Source organism: Macaca thibetana, chromosome 3 (assembly GCF_024542745.1).
Source record: "Macaca thibetana thibetana isolate TM-01 chromosome 3, ASM2454274v1, whole genome shotgun sequence".
Taxonomy (NCBI): Eukaryota; Metazoa; Chordata; class Mammalia; order Primates; family Cercopithecidae; genus Macaca; species Macaca thibetana.
In genome coordinates, this window is record NC_065580.1 from 53,362,185 (window position 1) to 53,384,784 (window position 22,600).

The 22,600-nt window shown below is 44.2% G+C and overlaps 2 protein-coding genes across 8 annotated transcripts in view; both read left to right on the forward strand.

Annotated features, from left to right (window-relative positions):
* The window catches only part of EFCAB10 (EF-hand calcium binding domain 10), a 312,208-nt gene that overhangs the window by 90,236 nt on the left and 199,372 nt on the right, over nt 1–22,600 (forward strand). The window lies entirely within an intron of this gene.
* The window catches only part of ATXN7L1 (ataxin 7 like 1), a 272,684-nt gene that overhangs the window by 88,317 nt on the left and 161,767 nt on the right, over nt 1–22,600 (forward strand). For all 7 annotated transcript variants that reach the window (XM_050782677.1, XM_050782676.1, XM_050782675.1 and 4 more), the window contains one exon: nt 1,065–1,169. In XM_050782677.1, coding sequence (XP_050638634.1) covers nt 1,065–1,169 — 105 coding nt within the window. The remainder of the gene's footprint in view (nt 1–1,064; nt 1,170–22,600) is intronic.

A 22,600-nucleotide genomic window follows, 5' to 3' on the forward strand; every position in this document is an offset into this window, starting at 1 on the left:
GCGTCACTTCTTTGCTTAAAAAGCCCCAGTACTTCCCATTGTTCTTAAAGTCAGAGTCAAAATCCTCACCTGGGCATGGAAGGGTCATGGCTTCTGGGCCTGGCCAGCCTCACCCTGCTGTTTCCCCTGTTCTGTTCCAGCCAAGAGGCCCCAAGGCTCCCTCTATGCACAGAACCTCCTTCCTTGGCTTCATCTTCAAACTTTCCGCCCTCCCCCTGCCTGGCCCTTTGCTTCCCTAACCTCTACTCATCCTGGAGTCTCAGATGACCTGCCCCCTCCTCAGGGACACATTCTCCACTGCCTCACACTAGGTTAGGGCCACCTGCCGCACACTCCCAGGGGACCCCGTGCATCTCCTCCATAGCCCGTAACACAGCTGCAGGCAATGATGACTCGTGTGGTGGTCTGCCACCTTAAGCTCCAGGAGAGCAGAGAACTCATTCTTGTTCCCCAGTTTTCCTCAGCACCTAGCACATTGCCTGGCACATTCAGGTGCTCAGTAAATATTTATTGAATGAATAATGGGTAATGATGGCAACAAATGAGCCACTTGTTCAGCGGACTCCTTCAGCCTTAGTATGTCCCTCAGGTGATGGAGAAACCCAGGCACTGCCGAGGCCAAATGACTTCTCCTTCTGTCCCCAGCCAGACACCCTCTCACTTCCCTGAAGGACCGCTGCTTACACAGGAATGGGTTTGGAGGAGTTCCTCCCAGCCTGAGATATATAGAGCCTCAGTGAATCCCAGCTAACATGTGGGTTCTCTCAGGACAGGGTGATTCCCATAGCATGTGACTCAGAGCAGCCCCTCAGCGCCACAGACTGAATCAGGAACAGCCGCAGTCCATTTCCAGGAGAGAAATGAGGAGGGATTCTCTGACGCAATTGCTTCTCTGAGAGGCGGGGAGCTGCCTTATGACAAACCGAATTCCCTTTAGTAAAGATTATTGCCTTTCTGCATGTTGTGTTTGAAAAACTGTCCTTGAAGAAATTCCAAGAGGAAACTGTACACCTTCTGAGACTTAATTGCTTTTTCAAAAAACACTGTTTTCATTTCCCCCACAGATATGCACTTATTTGGCCATTACCCAGCACATGACGACTTCTATCTCGTAGTGTGCAGTGCCTGTAACCAGGTCGTCAAGCCACAGGTTTTCCAGTCGCACTGCGGTAAGTGGACACCTGCACCGTCACATCTGCAGCTGCCGCCCTGGGGACAGTCGCCTTCCCCTGGGCTCCCCGACAGGGTCTGGCCGTGTCGTGTCTTAGCCTGAGGCTGTGGCTAAAGTCTTCCTGGGCTGCTGCCTCTGTTTGCAGGCTGTTTTAGGAGCTGTAGTCCTTCTGCTGAAATGCTCAGTCCTGTCAGAACAAATGAGAGAAAACCTGCAACTTGTCTTGGTCGATGGGACTAGACTGAAGCCATCTGCCCAGCCTGGCGATGGCCTCGGCAGGTGACCAGGGGGAGGGAGAGCTGCTTAAGGAGTCGCTCCTGCAGCCAGACATTTTCTCCCCCTGAAAGAGGGCCAGGAGAGAGTCTCCCCAGACTTAACACAAAGGAGGGCTGGGGCCAAGTGCAGCCCAGTGTGTGGACCACTGGGGTGCTGCCCCCAGGAAATGGTGCATCAGTAAAACCTTACATTCCAATTCACTTTTCCCAAGAATTCTCCTTGTTAAAAAAAAAAAAATCCCAGGTGAGGTTGGGAACTGCTTTCTGTCTGTATCTTGACATCCTTGATGTAATAAATTCCTTCAGTTGGTCATCAACAAACCATGTAGCTGCCATGGACAGATAAAGTCCGTGTGGCTGCTCCCCTTGGGGATGAATAAACAGCCATTTGGCCTTAGACTACAAGTCACTTAACCTCTCTGGGTGGAAGTTTCCTTATCTGTAGCAGGGAATTGGATCTGACCATCTCCAAAGCTATAATATGCTGTGAGTCCAGCACGGCATCTCCCAATCTCTTTATTTAAGCTGTATTCCCTTTCGATGAACATAAAATCTGAATGCGCTCCTTACCATTAAGGTTTCAAAATACATTCTATTGTGCCTAAAAAAAGTCAAAGCACGTATAATATTGAATATGCTTTTGCAGATTACACACATTTCCCCTTTCTCGCACCCTGAATTTCTGACTTTTCCCCACCTCTTCAGTTATCATTATTCTATAATAAAATAAAGGAAGTTGAGCTTGTCCAAGCTCTTTAACAGTCTCTCTCTATACTAATTATCAACTGCAAACACGTGTATATGTAGGTATATGATATATACATGTCTACATATATATAATCTGTATCTGTGTATATATTGTAGGCATAGTTTGTGTTTATAATCTGTAGAATTCAGGCTTAAGGAGCACCTCTGGGAGTGAGTCCAGGACTTTCAAACCAGCACAAGGCAAAGAAAGGGCCCTAGAAAGTGCTATATGAGGAGCTTTGGTCAGAGGCCAAGTCTTCTGCCCCTCCCTGCAGCCAGCACTATGTCCTCGGGCTACTTGCTTGATGTCTCAGGGCTTTGGTTTCCTTGTCCCTGCCATGGGAAGATGACTTCTGTGGGTGCGTCCAGCTCTGACATGTTCATTCTGGCAGACTGAGCAGGAAAGGAGCAAGTTGTGTGCCTGGCACAAGTCGACCTTCTTGCTCAGTGCTCTGTACCAAATGACCCTCTCCACTGCCTGGAAGAGAGAAAGGGTTAAACCTCTCCAAAGAGAAACTGTCAGAGCCTGGTGGTGGTGCCACCAGCTGAGATGACAGGTGGAGAATCCAAAGAAGAGCCATGGCAAGAAGGTCTCACCCAGCCAGTGGTTCAGTGACCAGGCATAGAACCTCCGTGACCAGTGCTTCTGTGTGTCTTGTGAGAACGCAGAGGCTACATCATCCTGAATATGATTTTCATTCACTCAGTTCACAAGGATGTGCAGCTGTTATAGGCATGGAACAGGGGCTTGCATTCTATTGTAAGCCTTCAAAACCTTCACTGGGGCTGGGTGCAGTGGCTTACGCTTATAATCCCAGCACTTTGGGAGGCCAAGGCAGGAGGATCACTTGAGGCCAAGAGTTTGAGACCAGCCTGGGAAGCATAGTGAGACCCCGTCTCTAAAAAAAAAAAAATTTAGCCAGGTTTGGTGGCATACCTGTAAGTCTCAGCTACTGGAGAGGCAGAGGGGTAGAACTGCTTGAGCCCAGCAGTTCGAGGTTGCTGTGAGCTATGATCATGCCACTGTACTCCATCCTGGGCAACAGAGCAAGACCCTTTCTCAGGACAAACAAACGAAAAAGCAAACAAACAAAAACCTTCACTGAGAACTTAATTCACTGGAGTCTTTGATGGAAGGATCCTGAAGGGACCCAAAACATGGGACACCACTGTCCCCTGCAGAATTCTGCCCAAGGAAAAGGTCCCAGATTGCCAAGGGAGGAGGCTCTGAGGCTTGGTAGAGCTGATACACCTGCCTCCCACCACCCTGGGGCTCTTGGCATAAGAGCCAAGAGTCAGCTTAGGGCACAGCCTGTGGCTTTGGGAGCTCTGAGCAATGTAGTAAATTAGTTTGGGGGTTTGGGGTTACTGATCTCATCCCTCAAAGCCTAGTCTCCATTAAGCTTCTTGCTGAACCAGCTGACAAGCAACAATGGAGACATGACCACAACTCAGCAAATTGAGGCACCGAGGCCTGCCTCAGCTCTAGGTGTGTGTCCTGGTACAAAGACAAACTTAACATTTATCAAGACCAGGAGAGAGTGCAAAGCAGAGGTTAGAATCATTGCAACACTTTGTGGGGAGTACTTTTTAGTGTCCCTAAAAATTCCTATGATAGCTTCATGATTGTCTAAGTCAGTTCAGGCTGCTATAACAGTATCATAGACTGGGTGGCTTATAAACAGCAGATATGTATTTTTCACAGTTCTGGAGGGTAGAAGTCTGAGGTCAGGATGCCAACAAGGTCAGATTCTGGTGAGGACTGTCTTTGAGGTTGCAGACGCCCAACTTCTCACTGTGTCCTCACATGGTGGAAAGAGAACAAGAGTTCTCTGAGGTCTCTTTTATATAGGCACTAATCCCATTAATGAGGGCTCCATCCTTATGACCTAATTATCTCCAAAGGCCCTACCTCCTCATACCATCACATTGCGGGTAGGATTTCAACATAGGAATTTGTGGGGGACACAAACATTCAGTCCATAGCAACATTCAGTCTAGTCTTTTCTTTTCTTTTTTCTTTTTCTTTTTTCTTTCTTGTTTTCTTTTTCTCTTTCCTTGTAGGACTGGCCTTGCTATTTTCCACAAGTTAATAAGAATGCCATTGTGCTGAGTGCCAGACACTGTGCCAAGTGCTTTCTGTATCTGTTTTTTGTTTTCTTTTGTTTTGTTTTATGGGGTTTTGTTTTTTGTTTTTGTTTTTGTTTTTGTTTTTTAGTCAGACTGTCATCCAGACCGGAGTGCAGTGGTATAATCTCAGCTCACTGCAACCTCTGCCTCCCCAGTTCAAGCAATTCTCCTGCCTCAGCCTCCCGAGTAGCTCGGACCACAGGTGCCTGCCACCACACTTGGCTAATTTTTGTATTTTTAGTAAAGACGGGGTTTTGCCATGTTGACCAGGCTGGTCTTGAACTCCTGACCTCAGGTAATCCACCTACCTTGGCCTCCCAAAGTGCTAGGATTATAGGCATGAGCCATCGTGCCCAGCCTCCATCTCTTTGAGCATGTAATCCTTTCAACAGCCCTGTGACGTGGGTGTTAATATTATACCCATTTTGTAATTGAGGAAGCTAAGGCTTAGGAGGTCAGTGCTTTGCCTGAGGTCTGGAAGCTAGGTGGGTGTTGACCTGATTTGGGGCACAGGCCAACACCCTGTGGTTTAACTGCAGAACTTTCTTTCAAATGGAATCTTATGTAGAACCCCAATCTATCAATATATATGGAAACAGAACTGTTGAGGTTGAAGTTAGGGCAGGGGTCCAAGCCCCATGGACGCAGCCTTCTCCTGACTTTTTTCACCCCCCACCTGCCAGGGCTCCACAGAACATTATTTGAACTTTGTTAATGTAGAGGAGAGAACATGGGCTTTGGAATGAGACAAAGCAATTCAAGAATCCCCCACTAACTGTGCGACTTTGGGCAGGTTACCTCATCCCTCTTCACCTCCATTTCTTCATCTGTAAAATGGGTACCCTGCCTGCCTCAGGGAGTTGTTGGGATGATGTGACTGATGTGAGGCTTAAGGTTCATTTTCTCCTCCCTTCTCTGCATGATGTCTTTCCCCATCGCCCCCAGCTGGATGCAATTCTTCCTGCTGAACATCCACAAAACTCTGTTCTTCTGTGCCACTTCGCCTCCTGCCATGCTGTCATCTGTGCCACCTCCTGCTTCTCCCATGCCGTCATCTGTGGCCTGATTCAGATTCTAGGATTCTTTCCCAAGCAAGGATATACCTTTTCAGTTCTGTGCTCTCAGTGTTCAGAAAGTAGACTCATCATGGGTGCATGGCAGTGCTCAAGATCTTGGTATACTAGTCATTTAACTTAAATTGAAAAAAGTGTGTGTGTTGTGTGTTTAGCCAGTCAGTTGTGGAGACTTCAGAAATTTGTGGTTAAAGGAAAACTGTTTCTTACTCAACACTTCTGATACCAAATTGTGAGTTTTCCATACCAAGGGGATTCTCTGCAGATACCAATTCAGTGTCCTACAATTTAATTCAGTTCCGACAATAACAACCTGTAGCTGGGGCCTGGCGCAGTGGCTTATGCCTGTAATCCCAACATTTTGGGAGGCCAAGGGGGGAGGGTTGCTTGAGCCCAAGAGTTCAAGACCATTCTGGGGAACATGGTAAAACCCCATCTCTACCAAAAAATTTAAAAATTAGGCGGGCGTGTTGGCATGTGCCTGCTGTCCCAGCTACTCAGGATGCCAAGGTAGGGGAATCACTTGAACCCAGGAGGTTGAGGTTGCAGTGAGCTAGGATGGTGCCGCTGCACTCTACCCTGGGTAACAGAGTGAGACCCTGTCTCAAAAAAATGTGAACCAAAAAAATACTACCCAGAGTTAGCACAGACCCCACAGATTAAAGGCTCAGTCCCACAAAACTGTACCCCCACTTCAGATGCCAATCACAAGTAATAGGTCCCCAGGTTACCCACATTTCTGTCTGACTTGGCTATAAATTAGGCATCTCCACACCCCTCCTCAGGCTCAATAATTGGCTATAACAACTCACAGAACTCAAGGAAACACTTTACTAATGTTTACTGGTTTATTTCTATTATAAAGGATATAAATGAACAGTCAGAGATAATAGGGTAAGGTCTGGAAGAGTCCTAAGTGCAGGAGCGTCTGTCCCTGTGTGGAGCTGGGGTTCACCACCCTCCCAGCATGTGGATGTGTGTAGCAATCTGGAATCTCTTTAAACCCCATCCTTTAGGGTTTTTGGAGGTTCCGTGCATGGTTGATTAAATCATTGGCCATTGATGATTGACTCAGTCTCCAATTGGTCTTTCTGGTGACCAGCCCCCAGCCTGAAACTGCCTATGTACCCCAGCCCCAGTCATCTTATTAGCATAAAAAGACACTCCAGAGATCCCAAGGGTCTGAGAAGCTCTTGTGTCAGGAAACTGAGGACTAAGACCAAATATAATGAAAGATATTCCTATCGCCCCTGTCACTCAGGAAATTACAAGGGTTTTAGGAGCTCTGTGCCAGGAACTGGGGATAAAAACCAAATACATATTTCTTATTATATCACAATATCACAGTACCAGCGTGAAAAATAGAATGTCATAGTGGAAAAGTCATGAATTCTGGAGTCAGACAGAGGCAGGTTAGAATCCTAACATTTACAAGCTATTTGACCTTGAGCTAATTATATGACTTTCGGAGCCTTCTTTTCCTCTATAAACTAAGGATGGCAATTCCTGCTTTGCAGAGTTCCTGTGAAGAACACAGAAAAAGGTTGTATCGTTTTCTGGCACATGGTAAGGGAATAAAGAAAGGATTGTCAATAAATTGTGGCTATTTTTTATTAAGTTGAATGTTTCTTATGAAAAATGGGAAAACCAATTCAGTCAAGTGCTTCCTGCCTTCGTTTCTTGCCCTGTCTCAGAGGACGTGCACGTTGAGGTCAGCCCACAGACTTTCGCCTATGATTCATCTTTTGCTTCCCACACTCTTGAAGGCAAGAAATGCTGGCCTGAATATGATTACATTTGCTAGGAGTCCTGAGGGCTTGGCTTGGCAAATATTGGTTTACATTCACATTAGGCCCCTATGGCAGCTCTTTTAGAAATGCCGTGAAGCTCCAGTACCTCTCTGGGTTCCCTGGCAAGGTCCATCCAGCCTGTGCCATAGCGTCCTACAGGGGTAACATGGAGCCCCCCACCCAGGGCTGGCCACAATCCTTCTGCTCCTGATCGTGTGCCCCATGCTGGCATCCCCGATGTAGAAAGCAGGTGCAGCTATTTCTGGGGAGACCCTTTGCTTGGCATGGATGTAGAGCACTCCATTAGGGATGGCTTCCTCGGGTCTGTTTCCTAAATCTGTACCAACAGCCTTTTAGACACTTTTTAAACTTCTACCCAGGAGATCTAGGATTTCGAGAGATGAGTTTGTTTCTAAAGTCCCTTAGGTGAATGGATAAGGTTATTTAGGAATAGTTGTAGAAAGGGGGAAACAGAAACAAGAAGCCTTACCTTGGGAGTCCCAGTTCCACTCTGCAGGCATCTCTGTCCTTTGTAGCTGTCCATCCCAATTTGTGGCTTGATGCATTGACATGGCATGTGAGCCTAGTGGTTGAGTGTAACCTCTCTAGGATCCATCTGTTAGATTAAAATTCCAGCTCTAGGCCAGGCGCAGTGACTCACATCTGTAATCCCAGCGCTTTGGGAGGCCGAGATGGGCAGATCACCCTGAACTCGGGGATTCAAGACCAGGCTAGGCAACATGGCGAAACTCCATCTTTACCGAAAATGCAAATATATTAGCCAGGCGTAGTGTTGTGCTCTAGCTACTTGGGAGGCTGAGGTGGGAGGATTGCTTGATCCTGGGACATGGAGGTTGCAGTGAGCTGAGATTGTGCCACTGCACTTCAGCCTGGACAATGGAGCAAGACCCTCCCTGTCTCAAAAAATAAAAATAAAAAAAATTCCAGCTCTACACCTTATTCCCTGTGTGCCCCTGGGCAGGTTACTTTGCATCTGTGTTTCCATTTCTGTATTAAAATGGAAATAATAGTTTATCTCATAAAGTTTCATGTTGATTAAAGGAACTTACATGTGGAAAGCACAGTTGTACAACAAAGTTTGCTTTAAAAAAAGAGTTTCACAACTATTAACTGAGGGATAAGCTACAGAGATTTGTAATGAAATCTTGTCCAGTGTTTCCACTTATGATTACTATGGAAAGGAAGATGTTTGTGGCTCTTCCTCTTGTCAGAGCTGTGGTAGGTCCTTACCTTAGCCCAGAGAGAATCCAGGGACAGGCAGGGGATGCTCTGTGTGTGTGTACACAGGCATGTATGTAAGATGAAAACAGGGAGGTGCAAGGTGCCTATACTGGAAAAAAATTGTTTATTACTTTTTAGTAATTGTGTATTTTCAGTCAATTTGGACTATTGTAATTAAAGAAAAAAATAATAGGTAGACCCAGGTTGTAGTTTTGTAATTGGGAGTTCGTAATTTATGGTGAGTTGTCTGATTTGCCTAAATGAAAGAAGTAGGATTTTTTGCGGGGTCCTTATCTTCTAATATAGTTACATAACTATATTAGATAACTAATATAACATAACTACCTACAATAAAGCAGTGTTTCTCAGCAGGGGCACTAGGGACATTTTGGGCTGAATAGTTCTTTTCTGTGGGGCTCATTCTGTGTCTTACTATAGGATGTTGAGTGGCTTCTCTGACCTCTACCTACTGAATAGCAATAGCAGTCCCCACCCCACTCCTAATCTTGACAACCAAAACCATCTCGGGACATTGCCAATATCCCCTAGGGTGCAAAATCGCCCCCAGTTGGGAACTACTGCCATAAAATATAACATGCCCCCATTTGTTATACTGTATTTCTTGCTTTTCTGTATTTAAATTTTTTATCAAAGTGAAATATGTATTTATGCCCAGAAATGACTTCTGTGGAATCACATCCACATGTAGAAAGTTGACTCCTTCAGCTTGCACAGAGCTAGCCTTGGAATTATTTCCCTATCACACATACATGCAAAGTGTAAAACAAGCTATCTTACAGCCGTCCATAAAGTTGCATCCTTTCCATTTCAAAATAATTTTTTTTTTTAAAAAAAAAAAAGGCAAAAGAAATAACACCTTCATGTACACAGATCCCACAGAATTTGTCAGCCACACTTGGCACTAGTCCTCTCAGGAGAAAACCATACGGCTCCACACCCCGCCCATCAGACAGAGATAATCCTTGGATGTCACTGCTACTTAAAAAAAAAAAAAAAAAAAAAGTTTAGAACCAGAGAACCTGGATATCATTCAATAGACAAGAGAGGATTAGATTTTTTTTTCCTCCTCAGAGAGGGCTTTTTATTCCCTTTTCTGATTATATTTTTGAATGCCCTTCAAGTAGCTGTTTTTCATGTTGATGGTGATGCAGTAGAATTTAATGAACTGTGAGCTAAAGCAGAGAGGCTGAGCAGAAAAATAAATGAGTGGCGGAAACTCACCCCTGGAGCGAGGCATGGCATGTCCTGGCTGACACCCCATCCTTCTCTGTACATCCAGATGCTGATGCTGGTTGGATACCGAGAACAGCATGTCTCAGTAGTGCTACACATGGGAGCCTAATTAATGAGGATCCAAGGTTCCCTGCAATTGTTCTTTTTATTTTGTCTATCTCCAGGTGACCTCTGGTTGAGGAAGAGACAAATCATGTGTGCCTCTGAGCCCTAGAGAGTTAGTCCTTCCCGATGTCAGTGCCCCCTGGGCTTTCCAGAATGTCAGGGGCATCGTCACCTGCTAATTATTCCGCCAAGACTTCCTTTCTGAAGGTGTTGCTTGCCATTGCGCGGGGTTTGGCAATGGCAGCAACACCTTCTTTTTGTCAATTAAGTTAGATTTGTTTGCTGACATTAAATTGTTGTTATTGTTATTGTTAGTTGTCTTTTATATGACTAGATTTTTTTTACATCAGAAGTATAAAATAATTAAGGGAAATTATTCTCATTGAACATATTCTTTGTCAAGTTTGATAGCATTAATTAATAAGACTTGGCAAGAGCACGTGAATCTGTGCAAACTTTATTTCATTAGTAGAATTTTTTTATCTTTAATTTGATCAATCTTTCCCAAATCCAAAATTAACTCCTGGTATTGATATAATCTTTTGAGTTCCTTATGATCAGAAACAATGTCTGCTATTGTTTTTGCTTATTTCATTTTTCCACCATCCCTAGTAAAGTGCAGTTACACTATAGATGCTAAGGAAATCCTTATGATGGACCCTAAGAAAATCTCAAAGGAAAGAAATGACAGAATGACTGATTAATGAAGGGTTATCCCATAAATCAAGCATTACAACCGAGAGAATCTATGACTTAAGTAGGACTATGTTTTGCTTCACTTCGAGTTTTTATATTTTGAACTTGCTACTGCTCAAATTAAAGTTAATGCTGGGTCCAGAACATAGCAGGTTGACCTGGTCCCACTTTTCACTCCACTAATGCAGGATAAAAATAACAGCAATAAAGCTAAAACACTTACTGAGCACTGACTATGTGCTAAACATTTTAATGTGTTATTTAATCATGCCATCACCCTAAGGGATATCTGGTTGTATTATCTTTATCTCACACTCAAGGATAGGGAGACCTGGAGGACTTAAGAAATTTGTTGAAGGTCAGGCTGATGTAAGTGGCAGAACCAGAATTCCAATGTCTGACTCCAGAGTGCCTTAACTACTACATCGGTTGTATGTTTTGTGTCTCAAACTCGCTGCAATGCCATAACTAAACTTGGATGAAGAAAAGTCATTTTCATCCCCTGTAGGATGCTAAAAAGTAAATAACAGGTGCTTGGGGCAGGTGAGCTTCATTGCTCTTTCTCAGTTTAATCCACACTACTGATCTTCTCTGCTTATTGGCATGGACAGAGAACTTGAACCAATTTTGAGAGAAGGAAGAAGGAGGAATAAATTGGTAATAGGGAATACGTTTAGAGCCTTAACTACAGCATTTGAAATAGACCTTTAAATACTTGAAAGCAAGAAGAAGGAAGCTTGTAGAAGAGATGGAGTGGGTACCACATATGTTCTCCTAAAAGTTCTACCTGTAGTTTCTTGTTTATCCCCAACAAATGAGCAGATCCATGAGACTCACAAAGAGTAGATAAATTCCTCCGTATTCAATGAAATTCTCTTTTTTCATGTTTCTGTGAATCGAGTAGAAATGTTGCAAATAAGCACACAGCAGATATAATGGTTCAGCTCAAATTTAGAAATAAATTAATAGGATCTTCATAACTTTAGGATTATTTAGTTCATATATATATATATATACAGGGTCTTCCTCTGTCGCCCAAGCTGGAGCACAGTGGCATGATCACTGCTCACCGCAACCTCAACCTCCCAGGCTCAGGTGATCCTCCACCTTAACCTCCTGAGTAGCTGGGACCACAGGAATATGCCACCATGTCTGGCTAATTTTTTTTTTTTTTTTTTTTTTTTGGAGAGATGGGGGTTTCACCATGTTGCCCAGGATGGTCTCAAACTGCTGGGCTCAAGCAATCCTCTCACCTCAGCCTCCCAAAGTTCTGGGACTACAGGTGTGAGCCGCCACATCCAGCCAGAATTCATTTTTAGTTGAAACAATCTTCTAGTTATAATCTCATCAAAGCCTATTTCTTGAAGGCTGAGTGTCTTGGATTACATTCTCCAGAGTCACATGGTTTCAATTCATTTATTTATTTGAAAAATATTTATTGAACACCTGCTGTATGCCAGGCACTGTTCTAATGCTGCAGACACAGTGGTGAATAAGACAGGTAAGGGCCTGGTTTTCTTGAGGCTTATGTTCTGGTGGGTTAAATAACAAATAAATACATGATCAAGCCATGTGAAGAGCTGTCACAAGAGTGTCCCAGCAGAGAACACAGAAGAGTAAAAACAAACAAGGCATGTTTGAGGGCTTCAGAGTAGTAGACAAGGACCAGAATGCCAGAGTTATGTAGAACAGAGTCGAAGGTTGGGTTTTATTCTGGGTGTGGTGCTAAGATACTGGAGGGTATTGAGTGAGGGAAAGACATAATCTGGTTTCTGTTTTCTGAAGCTCACTCTGGCTGCAGTGGAGCCCAGGAGACCCAGAAGGGGCTAATGCATAGCTAGCGGTAACGGATCATTGTGGTAGCCGTGGAGATGAAGAGAAAAGGATAAACTTGAGATCTATTTTGGAAATGTAGCTGACAGAATTTGCTGACAGATTGGATTGGATTAGATTGGAAAGGGAAGAGTCAACATTTATTTAGAGTTAGGTTGAAGGAGAATGGCCAGTGACTTGGCAGAAAAAGTAGCAGAGAATGACTACATGGAAGCCAAGAGAAGAAAGCATTTCATAGATCATGTCAAATGCCAAGAGGTTGAGTAAGACACGAAAGAGAAGAGGTCGCTAAGTTAGCGACCTGAGGGTTATTGACCTTGACAATAGCTAATTGACAATAGGTGATTTTATTTGTGTCTTGAGATTTTTTTCCAAGAACAGATGACTTCATTTTTGCTTCACCAACAGCCACCATTTTTAGGCTGGTAGCACCCTCAGTGGTTTATTGGCATGTATGCTGAGCTCAGCTGACACCCAACTCAATCGTCAGCTGGCTCCTTTGCCCTCTGCATCTCTGTGACCTATAGCACTGATTACTGTGCAGCAGAGTGACTGTGAACACTAGACAGTGAGCTCCTGAGGGCTAGGACTGTGCCTTGGGCATCCCCTGAGCCCCACCAGGGAGCGCTTTTCCTGGCTTCTAGTAGACATTCAGAAGTGTCTGGGATAGGCCGAGGTGGGTGGATCACCAGGGGTCAAGAGTTCGAGACCAGCCTGGCCAACATGGTGAAACCTCGTCTCTACAAAAATTCAAAAATTATCCAGGCAATGTGGCACATGCCTATAATCCCAGCTACTCAGGAGGCTGAGGCACGAGAATCGCTTAATCTGGAAGGCAGAGATTACAGTGAGCCAAGATTGTGCTGCATTCCAGCCTAGGTGACAGAGCAAGACTGTGTCTCAAAAAAAAAAAGAAAAAAAGTGCCTGGGATAAACAGGTGGATAAACAGGCAGAAGGAAGCACTCCTCCTATCCCAAATTCAAGTGCTCTTGGCACCTTCTGCTTTGCCAATATTAGCATATATGGTGGCTGGTGCAAACGCTTATGTACTTATCCATCCCTCCCCCGCCACACTCTCAAGGAGCCAGGACCCCTGCCAGGCTCACCATTCAATTACCTGAGTCCACACAAGGAGTGCTGGATCTCAAAAGTTAATGCCCAATATACTGTTTTTGTTTGCTTGGGGTTTTTTTGTTTTTGTTTTTGTTTTAAAAAAAAAAAAAAAAAAAGAATCTTGGAAGAAAGAAGGAAGGAAGCCAGCAAGGAAGGGAAATTGACTCACCAGTTGTGAATAAGCCAAATTCCACATGTAAGCGAGTACATTCATTTAAAAGACATGGCTGCTTGAAAGAGAATGACCAACTCTGTTGAGATGCAGTTGGAAAGGCTGATGCAGGGAAACATCCTTGCTCTGTGAGCAGTGGGGAGTCCGTGGCTTTGATCCCTGACCACAGCTGATTGCTGGAGGGCTCTCACTGTAACGTGACCCCTGGCTTCTGAGTCATCACTGGCGTGTCCTCGCCATGCAGGCTGCTCCATTCCATTCCTCAGAGCTGTATCCACTGAGGAGAATTCAGATAACAGTCATTGCTTTATTTAAATCTGAGTAAGGAATGTTAGCAGCGTTGATTCAAAAGGTCATCTTGGAATTCTCCCTATCATGAGCCATAAGCAGAGAAGCATCTCCCAAACAGTGCTTTCTCTGGAACAGTAAGCCCATACGAAGAACAAGGGTTTGGGTGGATGCATACCCTTGGGAAACTGTGCCAGATTCCCCCTCCCAGAGCCTCATAGCAGCTATTAGCACATTAAAGTGCCAAGGGGTCTTGAAGTCAAAAACAAAATGCATCTATCTCACATTGGAGTCACATCACCCGCATCCAAATTCAGCCACATGCAGTGGGCAACAAGAACAACAAAAATGCATGTTTTCCCTAAGAACATGGCCCTAGACACTAGCTCACCCTTTCGTCTGGTGTCTGAGCAAAGAAACAAAGATGTTTCCCAACCCTGGAGGAGAAACTGGCCATGGGAAGGGCCCACTGTCCCACATACTACGTGTACTGTACTCTTTCAAGAGGAGTTTTGGTCATACAGGATTTTCGCCTCCCACCCTGACACTAGAACCCAATCCCATGTAAGCTGCAGCATTCTACTGTCCGTTTTCTTTAGGGAGGCCCTCGGAGTATTCTCAAGGAGCTGATTCTTATGTCTTCATCTGGGGTCACAGAGAGTTACTGACTCCTTCCTGGAGTGTCACATGCTAGAAACCTGTGTGCAGGCTTGCCCCTAGATGCTGCAAATCTCTAAAGATACTTCCAAGCTATGTCTTTTCTAAACCCGAAGTGCTTCTTCCCATGATGTATAGAGCTACTATGCTAGGCTTTCTTTCTGTTTTGTTTGTTTGTTTGTTTGCTCTCCCCCACAAAAAAAGGTGCTGTTAAACTGATGTTGCATCTCACAATTAATGACATCCTGGAATTGGGGAATACCGTTGATGGTTTGGGTAGGACCTTTCCCTTGTTCCTTTGCAGGGCCAGGCGGTTCTGAAAACAGAGTGCAAATTTGGGAATGCTGCATAGGAGACTCATAGGAAATAGATAGGTCCAGGGGAAAACATAAATTGGGGGGCATAAAGGATGAAAGAGTCAGTAAACCATTTCACTATGATGAATCCCACTTCATCTGGAAAAAATAGTCTTTTTTTTTCCAGAGAAAGTAGCCATTGTCTTTGTTTTACCATGCTGGAACTACGGATTTCTAAGATTTGGTTTCTGTTGTTTGTTTATTAGCATCATAGATACTTTGCTTTTCTCCCCCTGAATTATTTTCACAAATTCCAAAGCCTTCTCTAGGGGTGCATTTTCCTAAGGTAACAATGGCTTAGTTTACATCATGGTTGTGGTTTTCTGCTCATCTTTATAAGTAGCTGCCTCCACCCCATACGTAATCTTCTTAAACAAGCACCTTCTTAAATGAGGCAACCCTCTTAACCAAAGAGCACTACCATATACTCATTAATAAGAAGGCTGTGGGGCCAGGTGCGGTGGCTCACACTGTAATCCTGGCACTTTGGGAGGCTGAGGCTTGTGGATTACTTGAACTCAGGAGTTGGAGACCAGCCTGGCCAACATGGCAAAACCCCCTCTCTACTAAAAATACAAAAAATTAGCCAGAAGTGGTGGTGCACGCCTGTAATCTCAGCTACTAGGGAGGCTGAGGCAGTAGAATCGCATGAACCTGGGAGGCAGATATTTCAGTGAGCCAAGATCATGCCACTGCCCTCCAGCCTGGGCGACTGAGGGAGACTCTGTCTCAAAAAAAAAAAAAAAAAAAAGCCGGTAATCCCAGCACTTTGGGAGGCTGAGGCAGGCGGATCACAAGGTCAGGAGATCGAGACCATCCTGGCTAACACAGTGAAACCCTGTCTCTAGTAAAAACACACACACAAAAAAAGAAAATAGCCAGGCGTGGTGGCAGGCTTCTGTAGTCCCAGCTACTTGGGAGGCTGAGGCAGGAGAATGGCGTGAACCTGGGAGGCGGAGCTTGCAGTGAGCCGAGATCGCACCACTGCACTCCAGCCTGGGCCACAGAGTGAGACTCCATCTCAAAAACAAACAAACAAACAAAAAAAGGTTGCTGGCTCTGACTGACCCCCTAATCCTATGACCTGCATTTGTCAGCTCTGGGCATCATCCTGATAGTGACACTAGCTCCGAAAACATGAATCAAGTCTCCCAGTGCGTTTAAGAAGGCAGGGGCTAGAGGGTGTCCCTTTGAAAATTTTCCTCCCACTTTCTGGGCTAAGCTGCCTTTGTCATATTCTTACAACAAACCCATGGGTCCCTAGGGATTGGTGGTGAGGAACTTCTAGCCCTTACGGCCAACCTTTGCCTTAGCTGCTCTTCGAGGTGGGTACTGGTGATGGTGGCAGTGCAGAGCCAGCCTAGGAGACAAGTGGGGTGGCCAGAGGAAGAGGGTGTACCCCAGAGCTGCCCTCCTCTGTGGCTTGTAGTATTTGTGACCAAGAAACCACTGGGCTTTTTGCCCTCCCCAGTGCCCCATATGGAGGCTGAAGAGCTATGGTCCTTTCATTTATCTCTTTTTAACCACTTCTTCCCCACCCTCGCTTGTCTATACAACTATTGATCAATGTTACTACGATCCTGCGTTCCATCCTTTTAAAGTCGTTAGGGGGTTTCTTTTTCATATTTATTTCATTATTCAGCCGGCACTGGAGTTGTATTGGGCTGGTAGCACATCCTGGGGAGGAACCATCCATCTGGTTTTGATTTTGATTGGGGGGATTTTTAGGGTGAAGTGCTCATTTTTCCTGAGATACCTGGGCCTGTATCTTCCCCTTGTGTCTCCTGTTTAGCCTTTCCCACTGCTTTTTCAGAAGTGAAAGAGCAGACAGAAGGTCCCCTACAAACAGTTAACTATGGTATTTTCTCGATTCCAGGATGCCATTAATTGTAAGGTGCCACATCCATTAATTAGCATCTTTTCCCAGGTCCCGGGGACACTTCAAGGACAGTCTTGTCATCCACCCAGCACTGGCAAGCAGAAAGAGATGGGTAGAGCGTGGCAGTGCAGGGCATGGGCCGGGGAGTGTACCAAGAGCAGCTTCTAGCACCATATGACTAGGTCATAATTAACCCACACATGTCCCTTCTTGTCTTCTGGGAGTCAGGTGCTTCACTTTCCCTTTGGCTTAGAGTTTAGTTCAAAACAGAAAATAATGAAGCTTCAATGGTCTGGGAGTTTCCTGCTTCTTGTGATACCCCTGATAATTGTCATGTAAATTAACTAGTCCTATAGCAGCTAGGCCACACATAGGAAAAAAAACCACACCACTGCTAGATGGTAATTTAGGAATGCGATTTTAGTTTTCAGATGTAAAGGGTGGTGAGGGCGTGGCCTTACTATTGTTTAATTTTTGATACTTGTTTAATTTATGGTGGTCAGAGAATGTTATAGGTTATCCATTTTATAATTCATGATAACTTCCTTTGTGACTAGCTAGCATGTGAACCACTTTTGTAAATGTCTCACGTGATTGAAAAATGTATATAATCTCTATTGTGTGCAGAGTTCCATACATTTATTGTTTGTTTTGTAATTTAGATCATGTATGATTAGAAAATTTATTTAATCTCTCTTTTGTGTGCAGGCTTCCATATATTGTTTATTTTGTTTAAATCTTGTTCATTCTTGCCATTTTTTGTCTGCTTGCTCTGTAATTTCTGAGAAGAGAGTTTTAAGTCTCCTATGATAGTTTTAAGTGTGTCAGTCTCTCCTGTAACTCTGACAGCTTTTGCTTTACAATTTTGAGGCTGTCCTGTTGGGTACATATAAGCTTAATTGTGACGTCTTTTTAGTAGTGTTGTCTTTGTGCCTATTAATGCTTTTGCCTTAGGTTCTATTTTATCTGATTAACATTGCTATTCAATTTTCTTTGGGTCAATATATATTTGCCTCATTTGTTTCTTTCTAATCTTTTATTTTCAACTTTTCTGTGTCATTTTGTTTTAGGTGTCTCTCTTGTAAAGCAGTATATAGCTGGCTTTTTAAAAAGTCCAATCTGGCCAGGCGCAGTGGCTGATGCCTATAATCCCGGCACTTCGGGAGGCCGAGGCAGGCAGATCACCTGACATCAGGAGTTCAAGACCAGCCTGGCCAACATGGTGAAACCCCGTCTCTACTAAAAATACAAAAATAAGCCAGGCATGGTGACATGTGCCTATAATCCCATCTACTCAGGAGGCTGAGGCAGGAGAATTGCTTGAACCCAGGAGGCGGAAGTTGCAGTGAGCCGAGATCATGCCACTGCACTCCAGCCTGGACAACAGAGCGAGACTCCGTCTCAAAAAAAAAAAAAAAAGTCCAATCTGATATTGTCTTTTAATAGGTGAGTTTTATCCATTTACAATTATTGTAATTACTTTATATATTTGGACTTATTTCTAACTTCTAATTTATATTTCTGTTTACATTGCTTTTTATTTGCTTCTTTGTTCTCCTTTTCTGCCTTCCATTAGATTAGTACAATTTTCCTTACCCTGTCCCCGTTTTTCCCCCTGCTCTCTAGGTCACAATAGACTTTATTTCTAAAACCTATATGTTTAATGATTGCCATTATGTTTTTAACATGCATACAGAACTTTAGTTTTTAAAGACTAAAGTTATCCAAGATCTCTATCTTCTCAGATAACACAACAATCTTTGCTTACTTTACCCACTTACAGTCAACTGGTAATTACAATAAAGAATTGAAATCATGGCCCAAAACACTGGCAGTGCTTCTCAGCCTACTAATTCATAGGTGATTAGAGGCACCCTGATTAATTTATGAAGCATGAACTTTTTGCTGATTCACTGTTTTATACCCTGAGATGCTTTGGGGCACATCTCAAGTTCAAGTGATACTTCATTCATAGCTCATAATCTATCTCTCAAGTTCCCGAAAGTGTTCTGAAGTAGGATTGGACAAAGGGGAACTCAGAATCCTATGATCCACTACTGGGACCTATTTTCATAAATCAGATTTGTCATTTGTCATAATTTTCAGTGAGAACATCAGGGGGCTCCTCCTCCCTGCTTGACACCTGCTTCCCTGTTGTTTTATTTTTTTAATTATTATTTTATAAAACACCTGTTCCCTCTTCCTTTGATTCTCAAACTTTACTGTGCATATACATCTTCCAAAAAATCTTGTTAAAATGCAGATTCTGATGCAATTCAGTAGGTCTGTATTTTTGTTATTATTTATATTTATTTATTTATTTATTTATTGAGATGGAGACTTGCTCTGTTGCCCAGGCTGGAGTGTGGTAGCACGATCTCAGCTCACTGCAACCTCCGCCTCCGGGGTTCAAGCAATTCTGCTGCCTCAGCCTCCTGAGTAGCTGGGATTAGAGGTGCCCGCCACCACACCCAGCTAATTTTTGTATTTTTAGTAGAGACGGGATGTCACCATGTTGGTCAGGCTGGTCTTGAACTCCTGACCTCGTGACCCACCTGCCTTGGCCTCCCAAAGTTCTGGGATTACAGACGTGAGCCACTGCACCCAGCCCAGGTCTATTTTTGATGTGATTCTTGGTGACGTTGGTGCTTTTGCCCCACAGACCCCACTTTGAGAAGCAAGTGCTTAGAGAACAGAATTTAGTTAGGAAACTTAAGTTTCAGCTCTAGGTCATGGTTCCTTGATACTTACAGAATAACAGATAAAGAAACTTTCTCTTTGAAGGGGTTGGGATTCAGGATTATTTTAACTCTAAAGGTCTTCTTAAGGTCTGGCAGGGTCTCTCTGTCCCTCCTTGGGCTCAGATCAGACTGGCTGAAAGTGAGTGGTCATTCAGTGCTCTGTGAAGTCCCTCCACCTCTGCCCCCAATTCCTCTGCTGTCCCTCTTGAGGTCAGCACAGCACACACTTCTAGTCTCAGGCCTGTCACTGTGTCATTTAGATGTGACTCACGTGAGTCAGTGCCCTGAGGAAAAGTCTGCCTGGGGTTAGGGGCAGGCTTCCTGGTAATTTATGTTTAACACAAGCTTTTAATAGAGATATACTCCTAAGTAGTAACCAGGAAAAAGATTCTCTCCTCTTAACAGGTATCCATTTATAGGACTCAGCTGTTGAAGCTCAAGGGTAGCATTAGGCTTAAGCTTAATCTTCTGTATACCGTAATTTACAGCACTGAGTAAAGCATTGTATGTACAACTATTTCAGTCATTTGCCATGATAAATAGCTATTGCTCTTGGCAGAGCAGAAACGCCATCTATGCTTTCCATTTATGAATATTGAATTGTCTCAGGCAGGCTTTTACCGTAAGTTTTTAAAGGGGAAATCCCCAACTAATCACATCGCCACACTGGCCCAAAATGTCATCTCCCTGCTACGAGCACGAGTCAGATCTTAATCCAGGCAGCAGTTCTGCAGTGCACGTGTTTCTGGTGAAGCCTGCACAAAGCGCTTGTAGCAATTCCAAGTGCAAGTCCTGCTAAAGGCTGCAGTTTTACACTGAATGCCACGAACTGTTAGGGAGAAGATTCAGCTGGTGGCAGAACGCCACTGGCAAGGATCAGGAAAATAACTTAGAGGTGATAATCTGATGCAGGAAAAATGGAAGGGGCATGATTCTGTCAAATTCCTGATGGTGAAAAGATGATGTCACCTATTGAAACTAAGGAGACAAAAAGGTTAAAGAAAATGCCCAGGCTATAAATCCCTAGGGATCCACTCTTCAGGAACTCAGAGACACATATGCCTTCTACCAGTCTTCTTCTCTTCAGATACTGCAGGCTTCTCTTCAGATACCTGCTGGCTGGGAGGAAGCAAAGTGGATATTCATATAGGACATCCAGGTAGAATGACCATCTTGTCCTGGGAAATCCCTTGGGCCTGAGTCAGCGGGTCACCCTACACTCAGTCTTCCAGAAATTTTCCATCTTTGCCCCCCATTCCTTCCCACCAACAAACTTCCTATGCCCAAGGAACTAAAATACTCAGGCTGGTATTCTTTAATTTGTCTCAAGTTTCTGAGTACCCCCTATGTGTCAAGCATTGCCTGAGTGGTGGGATAAGAGAGTCAAGCACGAACACGAGACAGCAAACACACAAAATAGTGTGCTGTCACCTGTTTTTGAATACCATGAGGTAGACTGGCATGGTCACGCTTCCATGGTCACACTCCCAAAAGCCACTTCTCAACAATGTCTCTGGAAGATGATTCCTCTGAAAACAGTTGAGAGGCTTCTGTTCTCACAACCGCCTTTTGAGCTTGATCATTTGCCTGTAGAAATATCTTCCATTTCTACAGCATCTTGCTGTTTCCAAAGCAGTCTTGTAGCTCACTCATTTTGATTTTCATAACAACTCAGTAAGGTACACTGGCGGATACTGGTTTCACAGATCTGGAAGTTCAAAGAAATTCAGTGATTTGCCTGAGGCCACGCAAGTGATAGGGGCGGAACTGGGACTAGAAGTCAGGATTCCTGACTCCCCACAACTGCATTTTCACAGACAGAGACCCCAGAGGGGAAAAAAGCTCACAGAGCAGCAAAACAATGCACCCAGTACAGGAGGCAATTTTACTTTCATGAAACTTCCAGCATTTACAGTTTCTAATTCTAGATTTACATACAACGAATACATCCTCTAGCTGTCTCGTATCTTCCTTACACAGGACCCAAGCTTTCTGCAATAACTATTTGAAAACTAGTCTTACAATTTTGACTCTGAAGGAAGATTACTCGTCTTCTTGTAGGTTCTGGTCTACCCTTTCATTTCTTGGCCAGAAGATTCTATCAGAACAAAAGTTATGGTCATGTCAGCAGACACTGGGAATAAATCCCTTCAGCATTCTGATTAGTTGCAATAGGTAATAAGAGAACTTGCAAACCCAAAACTCCAAGTACGTGTTTCATGCATGTAAACCTACTCATGATGGGTTTTGGCTGAAAGCTAAGCATTGATGTCCTTGCCACTAAAGCTTAGAGTCGCTTATTAGTATTCTGAGAGCTGGAGTACAGGCACAGATACAACTTGATCCTGTTAACGTTTCTCATTCCCAGGCCACGGATAAATTTGTTGAACAGAAAGTTGAGAGAAAGCGATCTGGAGAGAGAATTGTATGCAAGTGGCTCAAGTGACCTGGCAATTTGGGATGCCCTTGCAACCTTGCTATGACTTCCTACCTCTGTTTGCCCATCTATGGAATGGGTATGGTGGTTATACACCAAGATTATTATTAGAAATGATAAATTTGAAAATGCCTTGGCATGTAAATTGTGCTATAATTATACCTCACTGCCACATGGAAAATAGGCATTTTTAGCTGAAATGTGTAATGAGGTTAGGCAGGGAACATCAGTTGGTGGCAGGAAGAGTGTTTCCAGAGACAAGAGGTGTGAGGAGAGGGGGTCATATGCTCACTAAGGAGAACAGAGAGACCATCTCCGAGGCGGCCTTGGGCATCACGATGGAATATTCAAAACAAACAAGCATAAAATGAACGTTTGGACATCTGGCTTGAATTTAGAAACAGATAAGGGGCTTGGAGATGAGCCTGTCTTCTCATGCTGCAGGCTCTGCACTCCAGCCCTGAGTACCAACCGAGTTCCAGAGGGGTGGACTGGAGAAGGAGGAAGGCCTGAGCAAGCCATTGGCCACATGGGCTGCAGCCCCTGGGTTTCAAGGAGCTTTCTATCGGAGAGGCAGCAGAGAGGTTCTGAAAGAGTCAGACCCCAGAAAAGAGCTATCTGGGCTTGACCTTAGCTCTGC